The 23,514-nt window shown below is 40.2% G+C and overlaps 2 protein-coding genes across 5 annotated transcripts in view; one reads left to right on the forward strand and one right to left on the reverse strand.

Moving 5' to 3' along the window:
- Window positions 1-3,634: 3,634 nt before the first annotated feature.
- On the forward strand, window positions 3,635-8,706 carry LOC141437950 (inactive CLIP domain-containing serine protease A3-like). Of its 2 annotated transcripts, XM_074101553.1 has the most exons (7): window positions 3,635-4,050; window positions 4,129-4,439; window positions 4,549-4,698; window positions 7,114-7,211; window positions 7,290-7,550; window positions 7,761-7,962; window positions 8,277-8,706. In XM_074101553.1, the coding sequence occupies exons 1-7, from the start codon at window positions 3,684-3,686 to the stop codon at window positions 8,436-8,438; spliced, it is 1,551 nt and encodes a 516-aa protein (XP_073957654.1). In that variant the 5' UTR covers window positions 3,635-3,683; the 3' UTR covers window positions 8,439-8,706. The 2 variants fall into 2 exon arrangements, with proteins under 2 accessions (XP_073957654.1, XP_073957653.1); XM_074101552.1 differs by having other exon boundaries at window positions 3,635-4,439.
- A 1,068-nt stretch (window positions 8,707-9,774) lies between these two features.
- The window catches only part of L (zinc finger protein Lobe), a 98,131-nt gene continuing 84,391 nt past the window's right edge, over window positions 9,775-23,514 (reverse strand). For all 3 annotated transcript variants that reach the window (XM_074101554.1, XM_074101556.1, XM_074101555.1), the window contains 6 exons: window positions 16,202-16,344; window positions 14,575-14,782; window positions 12,972-13,610; window positions 12,246-12,530; window positions 11,455-11,775; window positions 9,775-10,947 (listed from right to left, as the gene is read on the reverse strand). In XM_074101554.1, the coding sequence (XP_073957655.1) occupies window positions 10,111-10,947; window positions 11,455-11,775; window positions 12,246-12,530; window positions 12,972-13,610; window positions 14,575-14,782; window positions 16,202-16,344 (2,433 nt within the window). In that variant the 3' untranslated portion in view covers window positions 9,775-10,110. The remainder of the gene's footprint in view (window positions 10,948-11,454; window positions 11,776-12,245; window positions 12,531-12,971; window positions 13,611-14,574; window positions 14,783-16,201; window positions 16,345-23,514) is intronic.

The raw sequence follows: 23,514 nt of genomic DNA on the forward strand, positions 1-23,514 counted from the left end.
CCGGGCACGCGCAGCGCCATCTGACCGTCTGGCGCGGCCACTCGGCGTCACGATAAGCGGTTGACTTTGTACAACTACGCTTCAAGTCTTATCACGTAGTTTGAAGTTTCAGCGTTAGGTGGCTGTTATTTAGATTTAACTGAATAAACTGAAGAAACTGAGTTATTTGTTTACATTTTTTTTTTCAAAAATAAACTTACGCCAAAATCATCATCAAAACCCGCCATTGAATAATAACCCCTATTGCGATAGTTTTTATTATATGCTTAAAAAAACCTTTCTCGTTGCTGTGCTGCACAAATCTTGAAGTTTAGGGTTCCGTAATCCGGTTCCCCTAGTTTACGCATATTTTTATGTCATAATTCTATTTTGCATAATCTGTTTACGCATAAGTACGCAGAAATTAGTTACGCAGAAAGTTACTTTTGCATAATGTAATTTAAAGCATTTAAAGTTTTTTATTACCTAAGCTTACTATCTTAATCCAATCTACTTCTCTGGAAACTAGTAATTAGTGGGTGGTAGTATTTTTATAATGCGGGACACGGTTGACAAAGTCAACGAAGCCCCACTTCGCGGGGCTTCTATTTTTAATCTGAGGGACATAATGTAACTAACAAACCTATCCCGGTTAAAAGGGGGTAGATCATACTTGTTTTTAATGCAGATTGCAGGGGACTCCGCCCACCAAGACCTTTGGGGGCTTCACCTACCCCGCTTCCCCCTTTTTTAAGTCCATGCCTCTTTTACTGGTAGCTGTTCGTTCCGATACAAATACAATTCTAACCTAACCTAATAACTTATTCTTTTAATCATAATTATATTGTTTTACCATATACAGTTTTATATTTAACTACCATTACTAACACTAATCAAGAAATTGTATTTAGGTAATTTGTTTTCGGACATAGCTTTGGACAAGATTTCGGGCTATCAAAATTCGGTTAAATTACATATACTTATGCTAAACAATATTATGCATAATAAAATTCATCCATAATGCATAATATGAAAAACATATAAAAGACAAAAATTGCATGGCATGGACACACATATTTCGACATCATTTTATCCAGTTTGGGTCCATATTAGCTCAATACAATTTTTCATTTAATTATTTATAATAATATCGCTTTGTAATTATTATAATCATCATTTCTCCGAAAATTTTTTGTCATACATTTTTAAAATAATTATTTTTACTACTACCTACATTGTTCATTTCATAATATACAATTTTTCATTTAATTATTTATAATAATATTCCTTTGTAATTATAATCATCATTTCTCCGAAATTTTTTTGTTATACATTTTTAAAATAATTATTTTTACTACTACCTACATTGTTCATTTCATAATGATACATATTTATTTATTTTTTACTCATAATGTCATCACTGAGATTTGATCTATACCCATAATGTTATTTGGGAGAATTTCTTAATTTATAAACTTACTAGCTTTTGCCCGCGGCTCCGCCCGCTTGGTATTCGGTTATCGCGCGCTGTTCCCTCGGGAACTGTGCATTTTTCCGGGATAAAAAGTAGTCTATGTCACTCTCGGGCCCATAAACTATCTCTATGCCTGTGTCTATGCCAAAAATCACGTCGATCCGTCGCTCCGTTACGGCGTGAAAGGCGGACAAACACACTAACATACAAACACACTTTCGCATTTATAATATTAGTATAGTAATAAGTAATATGGATTTCGTATAATCATCGCAGTTCTAACTTAACCTAACCCAGTTTTCTGGAAGGATTTTGGTTCCGCGAAGGTCGCAGTTCTAACCTAACCTAACCCACTTTTGGCAGCATTTAGATTTTGTGAAGGTCACAGACCAGACCAGTTTTTTTTTAGTTTCTTATTTTGAATTTACTTGCATTTATGTATGAATAGATTATGAATAAACAAAGGTATATTTTGAAATATATATAATACCAAATGTTATTGCCTGAAATCGATGTGTTGAATTATGATATATACATAAATTGTAGTAACAGAGGAGAGGAGGAGGAGGAGGATTTATGTTGAATGACATTATGAATACAATAAAATCGGAGTTCCAATGATTATTGTCTAAAATAAAAAGGTACTTATAATGATTATTATGATGTAAAATTGTATGAGATACATTTTCGAAGTTTAAATAAACGAATTTTCGATTTTATATGAACTTTGGCGCACCCATTTACCACCAGAGTGGGCAATGGATAATTCCACCTCTAAAGAATCACCTTATGTACACTTGTATAGCTACCTGTAAGGGCTTTTTAGAAACGAGCTTATTGTTTTTATAATGGCCGGCATATCACCCGCGAACCCTGTTGATAAAAGTGATGAAATTTCCTAAAGTTGATAAAATTTCCTACACCGTTTTCTGAAATAATATTGTGTTATTTATTACGGTGTCGATAATGGAGGAAAATCCCTAAGTTCAGTAGGTACGCACGTGACCTCGTAGGAAAGGTACACGTGAAACGTGATTCATCATCTAAATTATTTATCACAATCATTATGGCGAAAACATCCTCATCATATTATCCATGATTACTTATTTTGGCCACGACACGGTCTGGCAGCTGAAGAATAATTTGTCGTTTGTATTACCTTTTGCATGACTTAATACCTAGGACTAAAATCTTTCATGGATGCGTTAAATATAAATGATAATCCTCATCAAGAAGTATCATCTTGACATTTTTATTTATAAACAAACAAATAATATATACAATAATTAACAAAGATAAATAAAAATAGAACTAAAAATAACTTGCTCTTATCCTAAAAAATCTATATTTACAAATATCACCCAACTCGCTGCTATTGGGGAGAGTGCCCATAAGGCTGGCTGCGTTTCCTCGTTGTATGGCAATGCCAATACGTTGACCGAGGAAAGCGCCAGCCCTATGGTCACCAGTGGAACGGGCAAGCTTCTTTTTTTAAAATTGATAGAGTTTTTTTGCTTCGGGCATTTTGCTGATTCGACCGTTGCAGCCGCCGCACCAGCCTTCAATGATGTCTTAGTATCATCTAGTATGCAATATTTAATTACGTTAGGAAGTTAATGGTACCTACTGATCACCATTGTTAGTACCACATATAAATTGGTAGGTACCTACAGGACACTGCAATCAAAATGACTTATATTTCTCTAATACTGGCATTATAATTATATGCACTTTTCCATTCATATTGTGCTAAAAAGAACTAATAATTTTAAAAATAGAAAGGAGATTAAATTAATGAAATAGCGAAACAAATGAATTTTTAGAGCCACCTAAATGAGGAAGCCCGTAATTTTTTTTATAACCTTTAATCCCATCCATAATCCCATTTCACATGGTAAAGATGACTATCAATATTTAGTGTAATTATAATAAATAAATAGTCATAAGTCGTAAATCTACGTCACATTTTGGTTACAAAATATGAATAGCATTACGATTACGACACGTAAAATAGATTAGTTATTCACATTTTGTAAATTGCAACAATTTGTCGCCAAGTGATCAAGCGCATTACACCATGAAGGCTTCAATTGTTAGGGGAATACCATCAATTGCACCAGGTAAGGACATATTTAATGCTCGCTCATCACCATCACCAATTGTATATGCGTCCATCAGTCGTTTACCACCTACTGTGAATCGTGGCTGCCTTTGCGCTTACTCCACCAACATGTGTTTGTGGCTCTTAACTGCTTGTTTAGGGATGCTGCCCACAAATCCTTCACCAACGACGGTCATTGTCGTGGGAGCTCCTCCGAGTCCAATACTAGTGCCGACAACGACGACTACAACAACGACCACTAGAACCACGGTTCCTCCCGGACCTCCGAGTACTATGACAGGTGCGACAGGACCACCGACAATGCCTCCTACTACTGTTACTACTACCACCACGACGACAACTACGGCGAGGCCTCCTCCGCCGTCATCAGCAGCCACTACTGCGCCGCCTACAATGCCTCCTACTACTGTTACCACTACTACCGCTAGTCCTCCACCGCCAACCTCGGCCGCCACTACTGCGCCATCTACAATAGGTGGATTACTTTTACCCGTAATTCTTTGTAACAACCCTGACATCGTATGTATCTCTAACCCTGATGAATCCGCTGCAGGCATGCCGTCGATTGATCCGCGGCTGGGCACAACCCCGGCAACATCGGCAGCATTGCAAGTACCACCAATTATTGGCTACAGTGCTCAAGTTCCATCGTACGACACCTCAGTAAGATTTCCTAGAGAACGAAGAAGCACAAAATCTAAGGAGAAAAGCAAATTATTGAAGCTTTTTGACAACTTTGGCACTGTCTACACCGGTAATCACCAAATCCATAAAAGGCAAAGTTGCAGATGCGTCGCTGCTGGTACTTGTACCAATAATGGAAATTATGGAGCCGGTATGATTGATATTAGAATTGTGACACCGGTAAGTTTCGTGAAGCTTTTGTATACAAGAATAAGAAAGTATCATTTTAGACTGATAGGAGTCATCAAATAAATGGATGCACACATTATTAGGGTTATTGATTTTACAGGGGGTGTCTGTAACGCAATGTCCTGCGGGCCAAGAATACTGCTGCGGCACCTCGACGACAGTTATAGGATGCGGCACATTGCAGGCAGTACCTGCCACAGCCATCACTCCAGCTGCTGGACAAGCTAACTTTGGAGAATATCCATGGCAGGTAAGAAGGAAACATATTCAAATAGGCATACCTAAACGGACAAAGACCCCAAAAGCTACACGCGTCAATGTAGTTATACCAACTAAGCTTGCATGTGATGTGTACCTAAATATTCTATAGTTCTTTATCCGGTAGATAGCTATGCAAATAACTTAATTTTTAATCGTGCTTCTAAGTATCGTAACTTTGAAAAATAACAGACATAGAAGATATTCAATTTTACACAATATTTTGACTTCACCGTGAAAATTTTGACTGTCATAATTAACATAAATCAAATTATTTATTTATTTAACTACAAAAAAGATATTTAATTGGTTACTATTTAATTGGTTGTAATTGTCGATCCATTTTTTTATATTAAAATTGATTCTCATAGTTAGTTTATTAGTGTCTTTAAACACGAACATGTTACATTATCGCTAGCATTGTTGGTTGCTAAATAAATTAAAAAAACATTTAGTATGGAAAACACAACTGCTATAAAAATCTCCACACAAAACCACAGAATATATAATAGTATCTACTAACGTAAAAAAACAAAACACCAATTTCATAGGTAAGGACCTAATAATTATTCAGATCGGTGCATGCAGTGACAGTTTTGCTACATGAGTCGAAAGTAAAAGTCAAAAACTTACTCTTGAATTTTAACAAAAGAACATAAATATTTTAGCTAGGCACCTATTTTTTACAGGCACTCATACTTACGGACATATAATTAAGAACGCTGAAGGTTTACTTTTTATTCAGAACAAATAGAGAACGGACCGCCGCTTTGTGGTTTTAGGTTATTATTCGAATAATTTTGGCGCCATTTAGTGCGTAATAGTCTTAAAGGCGATTGTTCATGCTAGCAAACTAAGGGGAAAAATAAAAGTTGTGATAAATCTACAGAGAAGTAATACTAAAACTTCGCGACAAGAATTGGTCGATATAAACACATAGCCGATCATCTGAATGTTCAAAACTATGGTTTTCCACGCCATAAAGCATTTTGCCACGTATCAAACTACTTCAAATGTTCGCGTGTACCTAAACAAAGAAAGTCATCTCGTCGAGATGATCGAAATATCGTTCGTTTGGCAAAACAAATCCTTTTAAAGGGTCTAATGAGTTGAGAAAAGAATATTTTGGCGAAAACAACCCTTCAGCAATCTCGGCACGCACTATTCGAAGGCGTTTGGTAGAAAAAAGTTGCACGGAAGGATAGCAAGGAAGGTGCCTATGTTGAAACGGTGTCATAGGCAAGCTCGGCTTGCATTTGCAAGAAGATATGAAAACTGGACAGTCAGACAGTGGAAAAACGTTCTTTTTTCTTGACGAGACAAAAATAAATAGGGTATGTTCTGATGGCAAACGATATGTAAGACGGCCTCTAAATAAAGCATTCGACCCAAAGTACACAAAAGTGACTTTAAAGCATGGCGGGGGAAATGTAAAAATTTGGGATGTTTTTCTGGACATGGTGTTGGACCTGTTAGGCTGATAGAAGGAAACATGGATCAATTTCAATACAAAAACATACTGGAAGAAACAATGTTACCATATGCAGAAGGCGTGCTTCCGGTTATTTGGACATTCCAGCACGACAATGATCCCAAGCATACTGCACGTACCGTTAAGGAATCCTCACATCGCAATCAGTTTCTGTCTTAGATTGGCCAGCCAACAGCCCCGATCTTAACCCAATAGAGCATCTTTGGTGCGAAGTTAAGAAAAAGGTTTCAAAATCGACAGTGTGGCAATTTAAGAGAACTGTATGACGTATTCTTAGAAGAATGGAACTCTATCTCTCTCGCGAAATGTCAAAAATTGATAGATTCAATGCCTCGCCGGTGTAAGGCAGTAATAAAAAGCCGTGGACATGCTACTAACTATTAATTTAGTTAAAATGAATTACATTGCTTTTTTTGTGTACAAACTTCACGTTAGTGTGATTTAGTTAATCTAAGTTTCAAAATAAAAAAACTTTCGAACAGTTCAATAAATCGTTCTTAATTATTTGTCCAGTTTCATTACTATTTGAATTGTTACTAAAGAAAATAAAAACAAAATTTGTAAAAAAATGACAGCAATTTTATTCTTTATTCTTAATCCCGTTTGCTCTATTCATGTGGCTGTTTCATAACGTAACTAGTTACTTCTAAGAAGGAACCACGACTACACATGACATGATTTAGTTAAAAATAATCTGGAACTTCAAATCGTTCTTAATTACATGACCACCACTGTAATAGTATCTACTTACGTAAAAAAACAAAACACCAATTTCATAGGTAAGGACCTAATAATTATTCAGATCGGTGCATGCAGTGACAGTTTAACTACATGAGTCGAAAGTAAAAGTCAAAAACTTACTCTTGAATTTTAACAAGAGAACAAATATTTTAGCTAGGCACCTATTTTTTACAGGCACTCATACTTACGAGACAGAATGATTATGTCGCTGGAGGTGTACTAATTGATCAGAACAACGTCATAACTGTTACTCATCGGTTAACTTCTTATGTGTAAGTGCATAACTTTAACAAGTCTCTTGCTATTACCGGTGTCGTTATGCTAGCACACTAATTAGTAGGTACTGCCAGTGTTTCAGGTACGGCTCCCAATTTGAAAGTTCGATTAGGCGAGTGGGACGCTGCCGGAACGTACGAACCAGTGGCATACCAAGAATATACAATTAGCAGAGTCTTTAGTCACCCATCGTACAATCCTACGACTCTGCAGTACGACATTACTGTTCTTCGACTAGCGAATCCAGTACCACTGACGCCTATGACTGGCTCTGCAACAACAATCAACAGGGCCTGCCTTCCATCGTCAAGTACTGCAACTTATACTGGACAGAGGTATTTACTTACGTATGAAACGAACTGTTTTCTATATTAATTTTTACCTTGCTTCTTCCCTACAAACCACTAAAAGCTAAACTAGCGTCTCGTTTGTAAACCTCCGCAAATTAACGTATAAATTAATCTCGTCGGTCGCTTTATTTTTCGAACGCTTTATTTAGTAGAATACATCTTTGAAAGACGAATTGAATTTAACTGAAATTTCAGATGTTGGGTGTCAGGATGGGGTAAAAACATGTTTGGCCAGTCGGGGCAATATCAGCAAATTCTCAAGGAAGTAGATGTCCCTATAGTAGCACCCGCTACGTGTCAGGCTGAGATGCAGGCTGCTCGCCTAGGCGCAAGCTTCGTACTTGATACTACATCATTCATTTGTGCTGGAGGGGAAGCCAATAAAGACGCGTGCACAGTAAGTAATACCAATGAAATTAAAATGACGCTTAACGAGCGGTGGATGGCGTAAAATAATGTGACACAAATTGTTCAAAAATAGAGCGCCATTGCTACCATGCCTTCATTATTGGTTTGTAAAAAATAATTGGAAGCTCAGTAGGGCAGTGTCAATTTTGTAAGTAGAACTAACACATGACCGCATCACGTCAATATACTAAAATTGTTAGGGCGCGCAAAGAATCTACAAAATCTGCCTCTACTAGAGCCGCGGCTAGAGTGCTACTGAACTTGACTTCAATTAATATAGCCCTATGCTATATGTTGTTCTAGGGTGACGGCGGGTCTGGCCTGGTGTGCCAGGTGAACGGGCAGTGGGTGGTGGTGGGCTTAGTGGCGTGGGGTCTGGGCTGTGCCGCCGCCAACGTGCCCGGTGCTTACGTCAACGTCGCTGCACTGCTGCCGTGGATACAGACCCAGGTTGCTACCGCATAAAGAGGTCCGAGGTCTACGGATTGTGATTTCAGTAATAGCACACTACAGCTTTAATTGCATGCAGCCGTAAACAATGACAAGTTGTTACATATTTAGTAAATTTGGTTACTATCATGGTTTATGTCTGCTATAAAAGCTAGTGTGTTACGACTTCAAAACTGATTACTCATATAACTACAAGGGAGCTTACAAGGGAAACTGTTTATATGTATAGGTATACCTAATGGATATAAAATTGTATGTTCTTGGAAATAATGTAAAATGATTGAAAAAAAAAACTATTGATACTGTTTATTTTTTACTTAAAACTTTGTTTTACTGTAATGAGATAAAAAAATAATTTTGAAAATCGGTCCACAATTTTCGGTATTATCGCGTAATATAAATATGCACAAAAAAAACATACAGTCGAATTGAGAATCTCCTACTTTTTTCTCCAAAGGACCAACAACTGGAGCAGATAAATTAATGGTATAGTTTGGTTCATTAAGAGAAGTCTCTTCGTTCCATTCTCCATAACAAACGTAGTCCCGGTCTCATTTGAAAACTAGGCGACAGAAATAGATGAAATTTTGTAAGTATGGACTAGACGTCATTTTTTTTATGGTATAGGGGGCAAACGAGCAGGCGCATTGCCTGATGGTAAGCGATTACCGTCACCCATGGACACCTGCAACACCAGAAGAGTCACAAGTGCGTTGCCGGCCTTTAAATTAGGAGTACGCTCTTTTCCTGTATTCTATGCCAAAACCACAGGGTTTTTCAGATTTTCATATAAATGTGTAATATCAGAATTACACGAGCTCAAAAGTCGACACAAAAAAGATGACAACTTTGCACGAGTATTACAGACTAATAAAAAGCATTTTTACAAAAATCGAAAAAAACCACAGGCATAGAAAATATAATGAATATCTTGATTGTAAAATATCATTGATTTCTGTGCTATACTTTTCGTATAATATGAGGACAACGAAACCCAAAATTCACCGCCCAAATCTTGAAAAACCTACAGCTATCTCGATATAAATTACGGACGTCGTTGCGGAAGGCATGGGGGGGGGACGGCTGCGAGCGCTTATGTCACGAGCGATAAAGACAGCAATATCCCAAACGAATACCTAACGCGGCCGCGCGGCCGGCAGGGAAACTTCTCTTAACTCAAATGTATTAGGCCTCTTATGATCAAAGGCCTACTCGTACCTACCTACTGATTATGCTTCGTAACAAAATTCAAATAAAAGCAGTTTTTCTTTTCAGGAAACGAAGTATATTCATTATATACATTATATGTTATTGCCTCTTGGTTTATGAGTTGTGTATGTTTATAAAAACTTTTTTTTTCCACTTCGGTGTTTTAATTAATATCAGTAAGGAAAAGGTCAAATTAAAACCAAATTTTACTAGATAGGTGAAGCTTAACAGGATAATTTATTAACTTAACATTTTTTACAAATAGTCATGTAAACATTATAAAACATACATCAACATAAACGACGCTATTTATTTACCTCTATACTTACGGGAAATACAGCGTTCTAAACGCAAAATTTCAACGATTATTATATTAACCTTTAACATACTATCTACTTAACATAGCTTGTCGGGACGTAATCTAGTATTGCAGCGGGAAGGGCCCGCATCACGGACGATATGGATCTGGGGGCAGCCTTTAGTCTTCGTCGGGCTTTTCTTGCTTGACGACGGGCGCGGGCGACGGTGCGGGCGGCGGCTGGGACGGCGCGGGCGGCGGCGGTGGGGAGCCCACCTCTATGTATTCGTCGGTGTTTTTCTCCTCCTTTATCTCTGGCTCCTGCTTCACGGGTACATCGGTTGCCATCGTCGGCGTCGGCGTCGACACCGGCGGCGCCTCCGGTGGTGCCAGTGCAGCCCATGCCGAAGCCGCACCTCTAGCATATGCTTCATAGAACGCTCTCTGAGCTATTTCAGCCTCTTCAAGGTGCACGAACGAATGATTATCTAACTCGGCACGGAAGAAGAACTTCACGCCGCACCGGCCGCAATCGTAAGGCCGAGGTGCGGAGGCGTGTTCTGGCAAGTGGCGTTGGAGGCCGGCAGCGCTAGTAAAGACAGCCGAGCATAAATAGCAGGTGAACGCACCGATTCCGGCAAACGTATGTTCGATGAGATGTGCTTGAAGGCGGGTTGGGGAGCCGAGGGCGCGGCGGCACAGCCTGCAGTCGTGATCGGCGGGCGGCGGCGCGCGGGGCGCCGCGTGCCGCGCGTAGCAAGCAGAGCAAGCTCGGGCTCCCTCCCCGGCCTCCCCTTCTGGCAGAGCTCGTAGACAAATCGCACATCTTTGCTCGTCCCCTGATGACCGTAGATGGAACCGTGCGTGCAGCCGCGCCTCGGCCTCGGACGCGAGAGTCTGCCGACAGACGACGCAGGGCGCGGGGAGCGCGGGGTGGTGGCGAGCCATGTGGCTCAGGAACGATTCCTCGGACGGTAACCGAGCGCGGCATCTTGCGCATGTGTCGCCAGCAACGACCTGAAATCGTGATAGGTATAATGTTTAATTTAATCGAGCTAGAAGGCGTAGACCTATAGCGGCATAAGCCTTCTAAGAAGGTAATATTATAGATGCTTAAGTTTGTGAATTTGTGTGTGTTTGTTGGTCTTTCATTCTAAAACGATTGGAGGGGTTTATATGTGTAAAATGCCTTAATCTTAACCACTAAGTCTAGTCTAGATACGAAAATTTGCACATAAATTTTTCACGCAACTTAAACGAAGACCAAGATGAATGTTTGGGAATTTAGTAAAACTCCGGAACTTCAATTCAATTGTTTGAGGTTCACACGAGCGAACCCATAAAGGAAGGGTTTTCACTTATGTCCCTTTGTCATATACGTACTAAATAGGCTACCTCCCTTGCATAAAAGTATGATTCAATTTATTCAAATAAACAATTGTCTGTCTACTGGATAAGGCTCATTTATGGGGTAGCACTGGTCTTGGTCCACTCACTCCACGTAAAGCAATCGAGTCGGCCCACCTTGCAATGTGTGAGCTTGTGCTCAGCCAGCACAGCAGCGGAGGGCAGTATTTCATCACAGATGAGGCACTTATGCCTGGCCGCGGCTGCGCCGGAGTGGGCCCGTGTGTGCGCCTCCAACTCCGCGCGACTGCGCGTGCGCTCCCCGCAGTACGCGCACTGCAGAGCCACGGCGCCGTTCTTCCTGCGACGGTCCTCGCCAGTAGCACCAGTGGCGCTCGCTTCCGCACCTCCGGCGCAAGGGGAACAGTTTCCGTCTGCGCCGTCTCCCGAGTTGTTGTTTTCTACTCTTTTCGCACGCGTGCTTTCGCCGTTTAAGGCCTGGAAGCGAAAATAAGGGATCAATTAAATTGGTGTAACAGTATAAGAGCACAGACTTGTAGAAATAGCATAACTCTACCAGATAGGTACTTTGATCTTTAGTTATATTAACATACAGTCGAAAAATTTGAATTGCCTAATTGGTTGATGCTCGCGTAATATAGGACATCGTAACTCGTAAGACATGCGCGTCACCCTTGAATGTAGGTAGATACTTAAATGGCAAAGTCTTATTCTTTGTGGCGTTCTAAGAGGGTTCTTTGTTTAACTGTGGACATCATTCGGCTGATGAGGATTGGATTTGGAACGTTACAAATGGAGGGCTAACCTGGTGCTCATTGCATGGTTTTGTGCATACTTGTTGTTATACATATATGCAAACGTGCCTCTCCAGCAAATATTGCACAAATAAGGTGTCCGTAGCACGGCTGTTACTAATAGGTACAGAATCTTAGAGATCAAGGGCTAACCTGGTGCTGCATCGCATGGTGCGCTTGCATATGCCTCTCCAGCAGATACTGGACCGCGAAGGTGTCCGTGCAGGCGGGCGCGGGGCAGCGGTAGGCGTGGTGCGCGGCGGCGTGCGCCCGCATGGCGCGCGCGCCGGGCAGCACGGCGCCGCACGCGCAGCGCGCCGCCGCGTGCCGCGCGCGCACGTGCGCCGCGCCCTCCGCCTCGGACCGCAGCGCGCCGCCGCCGCACGAACGGCATACCCACACTTTGCTCTCGCCGCTGTGCGCCACCGCGAAGTGCACCTAAAAAACACGCCAGCTTTATTTCTAGACCGTAACTCATCATAGTAGTTGATCCACAGTCTCATAAAGCAGAGGATCATGGGTTCAAACTTCAGTTTCAGTTCAGGGGTCCACTTCTAAGTTTGGATGGATGGAACGAACGAACGTAAAAATTATGTTTTAAATTCACCACGAACTTTACGGTGAAGGAAAACATCGTGAATTATCGTTCTCTCATTCTGAGAAGTGACCGTACCTAGCAGTTACCATCCAGCCGATAACAGAAAAAAATTTTGGTCCAAACTCGCGCAAAGTAATCAGCCAACACTCCCGGATTACGGCAGGACTGCAATAGCGCATGTGTAGATCCTTTGATCCCGCACCTACTTATTATTTTTTACAAACATAAACTGTTTGTCCTTTACCGCTTACTACCATATAAGAAGTTCAATGTGAGCTCACCTGAATAGCTACTTTTGAATCGAAGATCTCCTTGCACAAGGAACAGCGATAGAGATGATGGGCGTGCAAATCTAGGAGATGTTTCTGCAAGTCGTCCGGCGTAGGGAAGCTGCGTGAGCAGCTGTGGCAGGTGTACTCGCAGGAGACAGCTAGGTAGTGCGCGGCCAGGTGACGCTCCGAGGCGGCCGCGTCCGCGAACGACGCGCCACAGTGCGGACACGGTGTCGGGCTCCCTCGACCCAACTCTCCGCCCTCTTCCAGGTGCCCCTTCAAGTGAGCACGAAACGCTTCGAAATCTGGTAAAGCGGCATCACATTGATTGCAGAGAAGCGTTCCAGGCGACAATGCTAGCTGAGGAGTCGCGGACTCCGAACGGCGACGCTTAACCGGTGGTTCCTCGGGCGCTCTTCTGCTTAGATCCGTCGGAGCGGGCTGGTCGACGGTCTGATCTACAGGAGTTTCTCCGTTCAACAAGGCGGAGTGGGCTGCGCGTACATGCAGTTGCAACTGTTCCATGCTCGTAAAAGTATCTCGTGTGCAGTAGATGCAAGCTAGCAGCGTGGGCGGGGGCTGCGAGGCGACGCGCCGCGGCGGCGTCAAGGCAGCGGCATCCACGCCGTGGGCGCTAGTCATGTGAGCCTAAAAAAAACAAGTTTGTCTCAATTGATCATTAAACTAATGACGACTGCGAATAAATTGTGATGAGTAGGTGTTCATGTTCATCATCTAATTGTAATTGAATGAATTACGAATGATAGAGTAACCAATTAACTCAAAATACCATATACCTACCTAGGGTATAGTTAGTATTATAGGTAGGCACCTACCTACAATATTCATACGTACCTATAGTACCTAGCCGCAAGCCTCAAGCAAAGGAGGAATTCACTATAAGAGTATCTAACACGTAAGTTCTGTAGCAGCTCGACATGAACCATTACCACCCAAATCGCAATCGTTTACACGGATTGGCAGAAGTTTCAAAACATGTCAATTGTCACATGAGCCGATTGGTACCATGCATGGTACCTATATTTAAAATGCTAAGCAGATGAGCCACGTTCCTTCTGATGGCACGCGTCCTGAACTGAGCTGTTTACTAACTATCTACCTTAAGCTTCATCATTATCATCATCATCCCAGCCTATATACGTCACACTGCTGGTCACAGGCCTCCTCTCAGAATGAGAGGGCTTGGGCCATAGTTCCCACGCGGGCCCAGTGCGGATTGGGAACTTCACACATACCATTGAATTACTTCACAGGTGTGTGCAGGTTTCCTCACGATGTTTTCCTTCACCGTAAAGCTCGTGGTAAATTTCAAATTTTATTTCGCACATAAATTTCGAAAACTCAGAGGTGAGGGTCGGGGTTTGAACCCACGAACCTCTGCTTGAGAGGCGCTAGGTCAAACCACTAGGCCACCACGGCTACAGCCATTCGTATTTATTGTAAATAATTATTTTTTGATATTCTCATTCAAGTAGATACGCTATAGTGTACCTAAACCGATTATTATTCGCATAAAGTCTCTAGTCACGCAAAAATAACCAGGTAAGTGCAGACATAGAGGAGAAATATCATTGATCATGGCATAACAGACCTGGAGTAGATCAGTCCTCCGGAAGGCGTCACCGCAGCGCGGGCACCGCAGCGCCCGCCGGCGGTCGGGCTCGCGGCCCTCCCGGTCCCGCTTGTGGCCCTGCATGTGGGACGTCAGCGCTGCTGCCGTGTTGTAGCCGCGGTTGCACACCGTACATTGGAACGGCTTTTGGATGTCATGAGTTTTCATGTGGATCTTTAGGTGATCACTGAAATAAGGTTCAGGTTGGAATACAAATATAAACAGGAAGAGTCGTTTCTACGATAGAAAAAAGGTGTACTTAACTAAGTAGGTAAGTATAAAAATAAAACTTAGTAGCGCTCAAAGGTGCTTAACTAGGTACCTACTCGTAATAACACTGCAGGTTTTATTCTTAATAGTCTAATAGACATAATTTCCTATGTGAAAACGGCCTCTAACAAGATTACTATCAAAACGTTACTACAAAAGATTTATTTTTACGACCGACAAACATTCCAAAATTACATCTACAAAAAATGAAAATGTCTGTTCAAAAACATCCAAGAGAGATAAAGTCGTCTTTTATGTGACCACAGATGACAATTTGTCATATGAGACATAAGTACCCATATAAAGCACGAACCAAACAGAACTAACAAAGAGGCTTTTCACGCAAACTACAGAATAGAGGCGTTCGCCCAAACACCTCCGCTAATGGCCGCGCTCGTCGTGCCGGTTTAGGTACGGGCCATTATTTCATTTTTGTGAGACCCTCAACGCCATTTGTCAGTGCATCATCTCTTTTCACTCGACGGCGGTTCGTTGGGCCGACAAATTGCGGGAATTAGTCACGTGACCGCGGCGAGGTGACGAAAAAGGTGACGCATCGTCTCGTGGCCGAGGAGCGAGCTTTGTGCGGCGGTGATCAATCTTAGCGGGCCATTGTCGCACGCACCTCGCATCTCTGAAGTGTACCTTACCTACTCGCAGCCTTCAATAGGCTTTGACTTACGGATTTTGTATTCTACTTAGCTCGAGGCCATTCTCTTCCAAAAATACTTATAAGAATCTAATTATGGGTACCATTTGGACGCTTACTCCTAAGCTTTTTTTACTTTGAAATTTGGAACGCACCTTTGTTAGATTATACCATAGCATTCGTAACTACTTCAGTTTAACTTAAGAATGTAAATTATATACTGCAGTTAGCATGAACCCTATAAGAATCCTTTAGAAAAGTATTTCAGATTTGATTAGAGACAATTAACTGACGCTTTCTAGATTCCCAATCACTGGGTCACAAGCATTGGATACCTTCTTTGTCGTAACGTAGTGCTACAAAATTTATAAAAGAGGGAGTTAGTCTAGTAAAAACTAAGTGACTGCCGAAATGCTAAGCGTTCTCTGCGACATTATTGCGATGTCGGCTCTAGGTACTTGGTAATGCAACAAAATTAGTTTCGCAAAAGTGTTTTATATTTTGTAGCTAACGTAACGTTCATTGCAGCCAGCAAGATATACTTACGTTATCTATAACTTGGAAAAGCAGAAGACTGTTTTGTAGGAATCTGTCTCTTAGAGAAGGTAGAGCCACAATGCTTGCAGCCACACTTGCGAGCATTAATGCACAAAAAATTTAGCGGACATAGTTGCAGACATATTTTACCTCCTGGAGAAGGCGGATTCACAGTGCGGGCAGCGGTACTTGCGGTCCCCGGTGTGCAGCTTAACATGTCGATCTCGTGAACGCTTGTGCTTGAAGTGCCGCGAACAGAACTCGCAGCGGAATGGCATCTGATCAGAATGCGTCTGCGCAGAAATAAAAACAAATCAATAAAATTTGTCTTTTGATTAGTTGTTTTTTGGGTGGGGGTCTCCTCTCCATACTGAAAATTACTGCAGGTCGTATATGTAACTAGGTAGTTTCTGATTCTGAGATATTCATGAAAAACTGCCATTCTTACACAAATGAAAGGTAATCGCCACGATGTTCCTATGACGTTTATTGTATTAGTAACAATTTAACTTCCATCCAACTATGGAACCCTTCATTATTCGTAGTATGATATGCACTTCCTCGGTTCAACTCTAACGTCTGGTTTTATCTTCTCAGAAAGTACCTATGACGCGACTTGGCCTATAATTAAGTTAGTAAATCGCCATTTAAGTTGAAATTTAAAAATAATACTTAACAAAATAGACATTACAGATTTAGTTTCGAGAACACGTTCATTGAACGCAATGATATAAAATTATCTTCGAAATAATTCTTCAAGAATTATATCACAAGTGCAAGAGTATAGCGATTAAAATGTGTAAGTCATACGATGATTAAGATGAAATATCTACGGGTGCTTCACAAAAAGTTTCGTGAGAACCTTCTCCGGACAATGACTGGCAGGTTGGAGGCTCACCCATACCGGCATTCAACAATACAGGGGAAAAAACCACACGCCGATTGTGACTCTCAAATTAGATATAGGTACCAAATTCGAGGATCGCTGGCCAGTATTTGTACTTACAGCCGAAAACCTGTATATACCAGGGTGTAAAATTACAATAATCAATTTGACTATGATTTCCTTGACAAAAGTATGGGATGTCAACATGACATTAGTAGCACAAAGGTTTCATTGTGAACATGATTCAGTATGTTCGAATGTACAGGACGCAGTAAAACATAAATGCTTGTTCGTTTATTTTTGCAGGTATATTTACGATGGTACCTACTACTTGTATTGTATTGTATGTGTGTTCCTGTCCAGTGGTGGTATAGGGGTTATAGCACGCAGCACGGTATGCTGAGGACCTGGGATCGATTCCTAGCGCTGGTTTTTTTCTGTTTTTTTTGCATCCATGTTTCAGTTTGTATTTTCGTTAGGTTTCACGGGATGACCGTAAAAGTAACAAATTTGGTGTTGAAATAAAAAATACAAAAAGACTCCAAAACCAATCATGATACTAATTGTACTGCTAATATTAGGATCTTGAAGTAACCCAAGGGGCAAAGTTGTGAGTAAGAGAAATATTTTGATGAGCTCATCAAACATCTCTTAGTTCACACTAAATATGTATTCAGACTTCAGAAAAAATATTTTTACCAATAGAAACTATTGTAGGTAAGTTATTGTATTGGAGATGAGATTTATTATACTAGTAACTACCAGTAGCCATGATTGGATAAAGTTTAGCGAATGAGAAAAGATTAAGTATGAGTTCATAGGCTATTTGCTTTCCCTGGTTATACGATCTACGTGTAAAGTTTCACCCTAGTTCGCGCAGCCGATTATGCCTCACGGAAGCTCAAATAAAGAAACCATCCAAAAACTTTCATAGTACCTATTGTTACTTGGTTTGGTTAGGATTGATAACTTAATCTTATTTCAAAATAAATACATTCTAACGTCCAGTAACCAAGAATGAACATTTTAATAATAAATTAAAATTCTATTTAATAGATAACCATTTCATCTTGAGTAATTACTCGTTTACTACCGTAATCATGCTCGTAACTAATCGATACGGATCCGATAACATTCCGAGATCCTGCGCGGGAGCAGCGCGCTCGATTAATCGATAGCTATCGGTAAGTCACACCGGAACATCTCTATCGGGCAAGCCGTGACGTTACAGTTTTTTTTTAACTGTTCGGTATCATTGATTTATCAATTGCTGAGGCAGTACAGCGAAGTGCACGATATTTTAGAAAGAAATCACTGCTATATACCTCACCGAGAAATGTAAAAACTACATAGATTAATTTGTGTTTCCAGTTTTCTTTTGTGGATCTATGTTGCTAAGAAATATTGAATTTTGCTTGATACAAATAAGAATATTCTAAAACAAGATGTACTACTTGCGTGCAGTGAAAAGTATAGTACAGTACGCCTATCTATGTACCTAGTAGTTAGAAGCATATATTTTTGAAGACAAAGTTATAATCTTATACCTCGTTTAAGCAGCGTTCCCACCAATAAATGTGCGAGAATGTGTTGCGAGGGATGCGTTTATCATTTAACTTTAATTAACCAAAAGCAATGCTTTATTTACACATCATCGCACAGCACATCTCTGGTGGAAACAGGTGAGCGGGGCGAGGCGAGGTAAATGAAGCGTTTCTATTGGTTCATGAAAAACATACTCCTCGCAACACACCCTCGCACATCTCTGGTGGAAACGCTGCTTTAGGTCGCGGGTGAGCAAAGTAATTGTTTCAGTATATTGATATAGACCTCCGCAAAGTAACGCCTGATTATATAAATTACAAAGTTATCGTCTATCTAATCTAAGACGAACCCTTTAAACGAACAATTTTTGTAAAAGTACTTATTTATTTACTAGCTGTAGTGGCTTCATCCGCGTGGACTTAGATTTATCCCAGTTAGTTACCTATTAGGGTTTTACCCTACAGAAATCGATAGATACATGTATTTTAACTGTTTTCAATTAAAATGTAATTACTTAATATTTATACCACTTATATTTTCTGAATAAAATACCTGTACCATACGAACAGACACACAGACGACCAGTGGGACAGGATAATTCTATACGGGTTCGGTTTTAATCATTAAAAAGTTGATCAGTTTTAAAAAATCCTTCGCAAATTTCTAAAACGCAGCGTATTATTTATTTACTTACACGCAATATATGTATAGTATGATACCTATGCTATAGAGTTAACTATATAACTACCTCAGTAACTAATAAAGACAGTATAGTATAGGTAATATTTACTTAGATTTTACGTGTATATAGGTATAACGATGTAACGAAAGGATGTACCTAGTTAAGGTTGTGCAACTTAACTAAATTATAGTTAAATACTTCGTACTTTTTATATGTAGATATCTGCCGCGGTCGTTTATAATTTCGTGTTTGACTAAAAATTAAAATTTTCATGCCACAAAGATTAGGTATTCATAAGTCTATAATGAGGATGCTATGTAGCGCTTATGACTCTATGCTGGTAGCGAGATAATGGGAGCCAGCGGCCTTCGCACCAACGTGAACTCGAGCCAGCCCAGCACAATACACTCCCGAACTGACAGGCACTTCACGCTTTTACTAATTGACCACCTCGGCGGCACTCCTCCAGTATCATGCTAAACACGCGTTCGGAATAATTGACTTCTATTCTGTTACGCCGCTCTTAGGCAATAACGTTTTTAACTAAAACAAACTGTATTTCAAAATCGAATTTGGAACGAATCATCTTTTTTTTTTCTAATACTGTCCGGACGCACGAACGGATTTGCATGCATGAAATGTGTCATTTTGTTTTATCGTTTTATTTTTCCGCGATATTGTGAAGGGATCTCTGATCATGATAATTAATGAATAACTGAAGGTTATATCGCGATGTGCGGTTTCTGTCAAATGTAGAATGCACCTTTATTCCCTGGGTTCGAACAGGTGTTTAGTAGGTACTCTAGGTACCTATACATAACGTAAATAAAAAAACCTGCCATGAAAAAACCAAATACCAAATGGGTCGCCAGAAGCGATAGATAAGTATTGATCTTTTCGGAAGAAATTTGTTGTTTGCCAAGAAGGGTTTGCGGTCTCGTGCTCCCTCAATTACCATAGGGTTGGGCGGCTGGCCGGGCCATTAGCGCCACATCTCAATTCGTTAGCGCCACGGCCGCGGCGCGGCAGGTAGGGACAGCTCTATGAAGACATATTCGATAGCTTCCAAGCGATATCACTTACGCACGAAAGCAAGACTATATAAATAATAAATAAATATCACAGGACACTTGACACCAATTGACCTAGTTCCAAAGTAGTCGGGGTCCAGAACATAGAATATTCTAGAAAATAGCTTGTCTGTGTTTACTGGATATATTCTAGAGAGTATGCGTAGAATTAAGTAGGTACATGAATTTATTCCATCACCTTCGTTACACCCACTTTACACGACCAGGCATGGGGGCGACTACAATAAGGGCAATTGGTTTTTGTCTTTCTAGATGAATGTTGCGTGAGGTTTTTAAGTGTTAGTGGCTTTCAAAGTCTGTTATTACGGGCGTGAAAACAAAGTTTAGATTAAAATCATATTTAATACACCTTAAAACCGTACCTTAAAGTATCGAGCAACCAGTGTTGCGTAGTCCCATTTCGTTCGGAAAAAGGGAGGACAAAAGTTTCCGAAAAACATAACTGTCTCAAAACACAGACATTCATTGCCCCGTAACGTATAACTGCCATAATTAATTTCAGAAAATGCAAAATCTTTACAAAATTATTCTAATTATAAATAAACCCGCGTAGCCTCACCCAAAAACTATGAGATTTGACATTTGGAGACCTCACGCTACGCTAGCGCCTCTAGCGGCGAATTCGTACGCGATAGCCCTCATTGTGTTTTTAATCGAACATTTGAACAAAAAAAAGCTTTAAAAAACCTTTTACTATGCGGAATGCTCAGAAAATTAATTTGCCTCCATCTTCTGTTTTCATGAAGAAAAAAAAACAATTTAGGGCTAATATATATATAATAATAAATATAATAATAAATCCGAGTGAATCTATGGCTGTTGTTTTTGGTTTCATTCGTACTTACGATCTTCTTTCGTACACACTCGTGACAGAGTCGTCTTGATCGTCGGTTGAGGATTAGTAAGCAGTGAAGCTGGCCCTAAAGCACGAAGTGCAAAACTCGAACTTCGTATGTTGCCGTCCTGCTGACGCTTATGTCATTTAAAGCGCGAGTGAAAGGAATGGTGCGATACAAACTTCAATTTGCGAGTTTCGTAGTAGCCCCTCTGATCCGCACCGTAGCGATTCTGAAGCTTCATGATGACTCCCTCGGGAAAAATAGTGTGGTGGTTTCCCATTACCGTCCATACCATACAAAACTCTATAGCGTGTGATAAGTCTCGCTTGAGTCTCGCTGCTATATCGTTTTGAGGGTCTCGAATGAACTTTCCGCCTCGCACACGGCTGATTATGACTTATGAACGATGATGAGACTTGTTAGCGGTACTGCTAAGGGGCGCAATAAACCAACAACATCCTGGATCGTGGCAGTCAAAATTGCATGCAACGTTGTTACGAGTACAAAATCTATACATAAGTATATACTGTTTCAACCTCATACTTAAGCACAGTAACAACGAAAAAATGTAACTGCACGAGTTATCAACGATAACTCCTACTTAAACGAAGACAAAACACACATACTTAAATATAAGAATACTTTAAAAAAGCTTATTATTATTATTATTATTTATTTATTCATGAACAATACAGTGATTGTGTTTGAACTTACATAGTACATGCACTTAATAATAGAAGTATATGACTAGGATGATGTACATAACTTTGGTTTACAAATTACAATTAATAAAAACTAGTTTTTTAATCTTGTGCAAATATTTCTTCAATGCTATAGAAGCACCCTCTTAACAAATATGTTTTCAATTCTTTACTGAACGTGACACAGCTTGTAATCATTTTTAAGTTAGTGGGAAGCTTATTAAACATTTTTACTGCTTGGTTTCTAGTACAACGCTTCTCTATCTTGCGCTTAGGACAGAAACCAAGTTTTAAATTTTTCGTGCGCGAAAGTAAACGCAACTTTTGTTCCTCACTAGTCTCATATTTTGATAATAAAGTACTACTTAAATAATAAAGTAGCTTCTTCGTCAAAGCTGGTAATAACTTGGCTTGGATGCGACTGAACAAACTTAGGTCATATGATTTAGTCATAATTATTACTATGATTTAGTCAATAGAATCTCCCGGGTAATGCTACAGCTGTACTTAAATATATTTATTTATAATTTGGTGCTTTTATTGATAAAAGCAAAACGTCACTACTTTAAAAAAAACTCGTACCTAATAATAGATAATTTTCTGAGTGAACTTTATGAACATTATGTCAAGGTTCTATTTTGTTGACATATTGATTTTAGATACGAGATTTTTTCAAAGTAGTGACGAAAAGCTTTATTACTAAGGAGAAAACTTTTGTGTGTTTGTGAAGGGTCTCTGGAATCACTGGGTCGCTTCTAAAGTTACCTACTGCTCTAATAACAAGCTGTACTATCCATGACTAAGAGAGGCTATTTTTAACCCCCGACGCAAAAAGAGGGGAGTTTGACTGCTATGTGTGTCTGTATGTCTGTCTGGGGCACCGTAGCTCTTAAACGAGTAAACCGATTTGAATTCGGTATTTTTATTTGAAAGCAGGTTTTCTAGCGATTTTTCTTTGACATGTTATATCAAAATCGGTTCAACCGTTTCAAACTCAAACTCTGCGAAGAATTCGTTTATCCCTATCCCGCGGGGACTATGCTGATTTCCCGCAAAATTAGCCTAAGTTCATTAAGTATAAGTACGAGTACCTACCTAGTAATATTTTTTTTATCTAAACGTCGTCGGTGTCGGGGGACCGCTAAGGTATACTTTAAAAAATACAACATATGTACTTTAGTTTCCTGTTAACCTTAGCGGTCCCCCGACATTGACGACGCTTAGATAAAAAAAATATTACTAGGTAGGTACTTCATACTAAATTAACTTAGGCTAATTTTGCGGGAAATCAGCATAGTCCCCGCGGGATAGGGATAAACGAATTCTTCGCGGATGAAGTCGCGGGCAACAGCTAGGTAGTATTATTTTTTACTTTTCAGTTGTCTCTTTTGTCGGCGTTTTTTTCAGGCGTTTTTTTTGTGTGTCGGGGTTTTTTTAATAAGTCATATAAACGCAGTCTCCGCAGTCGTGCAAACTTCTAACGGGAAACAGCTGCTAATACAGAAAATTTAGAAAAAATACCTTTTGTCTAACATCTACTACAGTCAGTAACAAAAATTATATACACCCAATTGCCAAAAATATGTATAAAGGACTTTATTACACACACAGACATTCACGCCTTTATTTCCAAACGGGGTAGACAGAGCACACGAAACGTTATCGCTTCGGAGCCACTTTTAGCAATTTTAGGTTTTAAGTTTGATATAAGCCTGTCGC

Source organism: Choristoneura fumiferana, chromosome 18, assembly GCF_025370935.1.
Source record: "Choristoneura fumiferana chromosome 18, NRCan_CFum_1, whole genome shotgun sequence".
NCBI lineage: Eukaryota > Metazoa > Arthropoda > Insecta > Lepidoptera > Tortricidae > Choristoneura > Choristoneura fumiferana.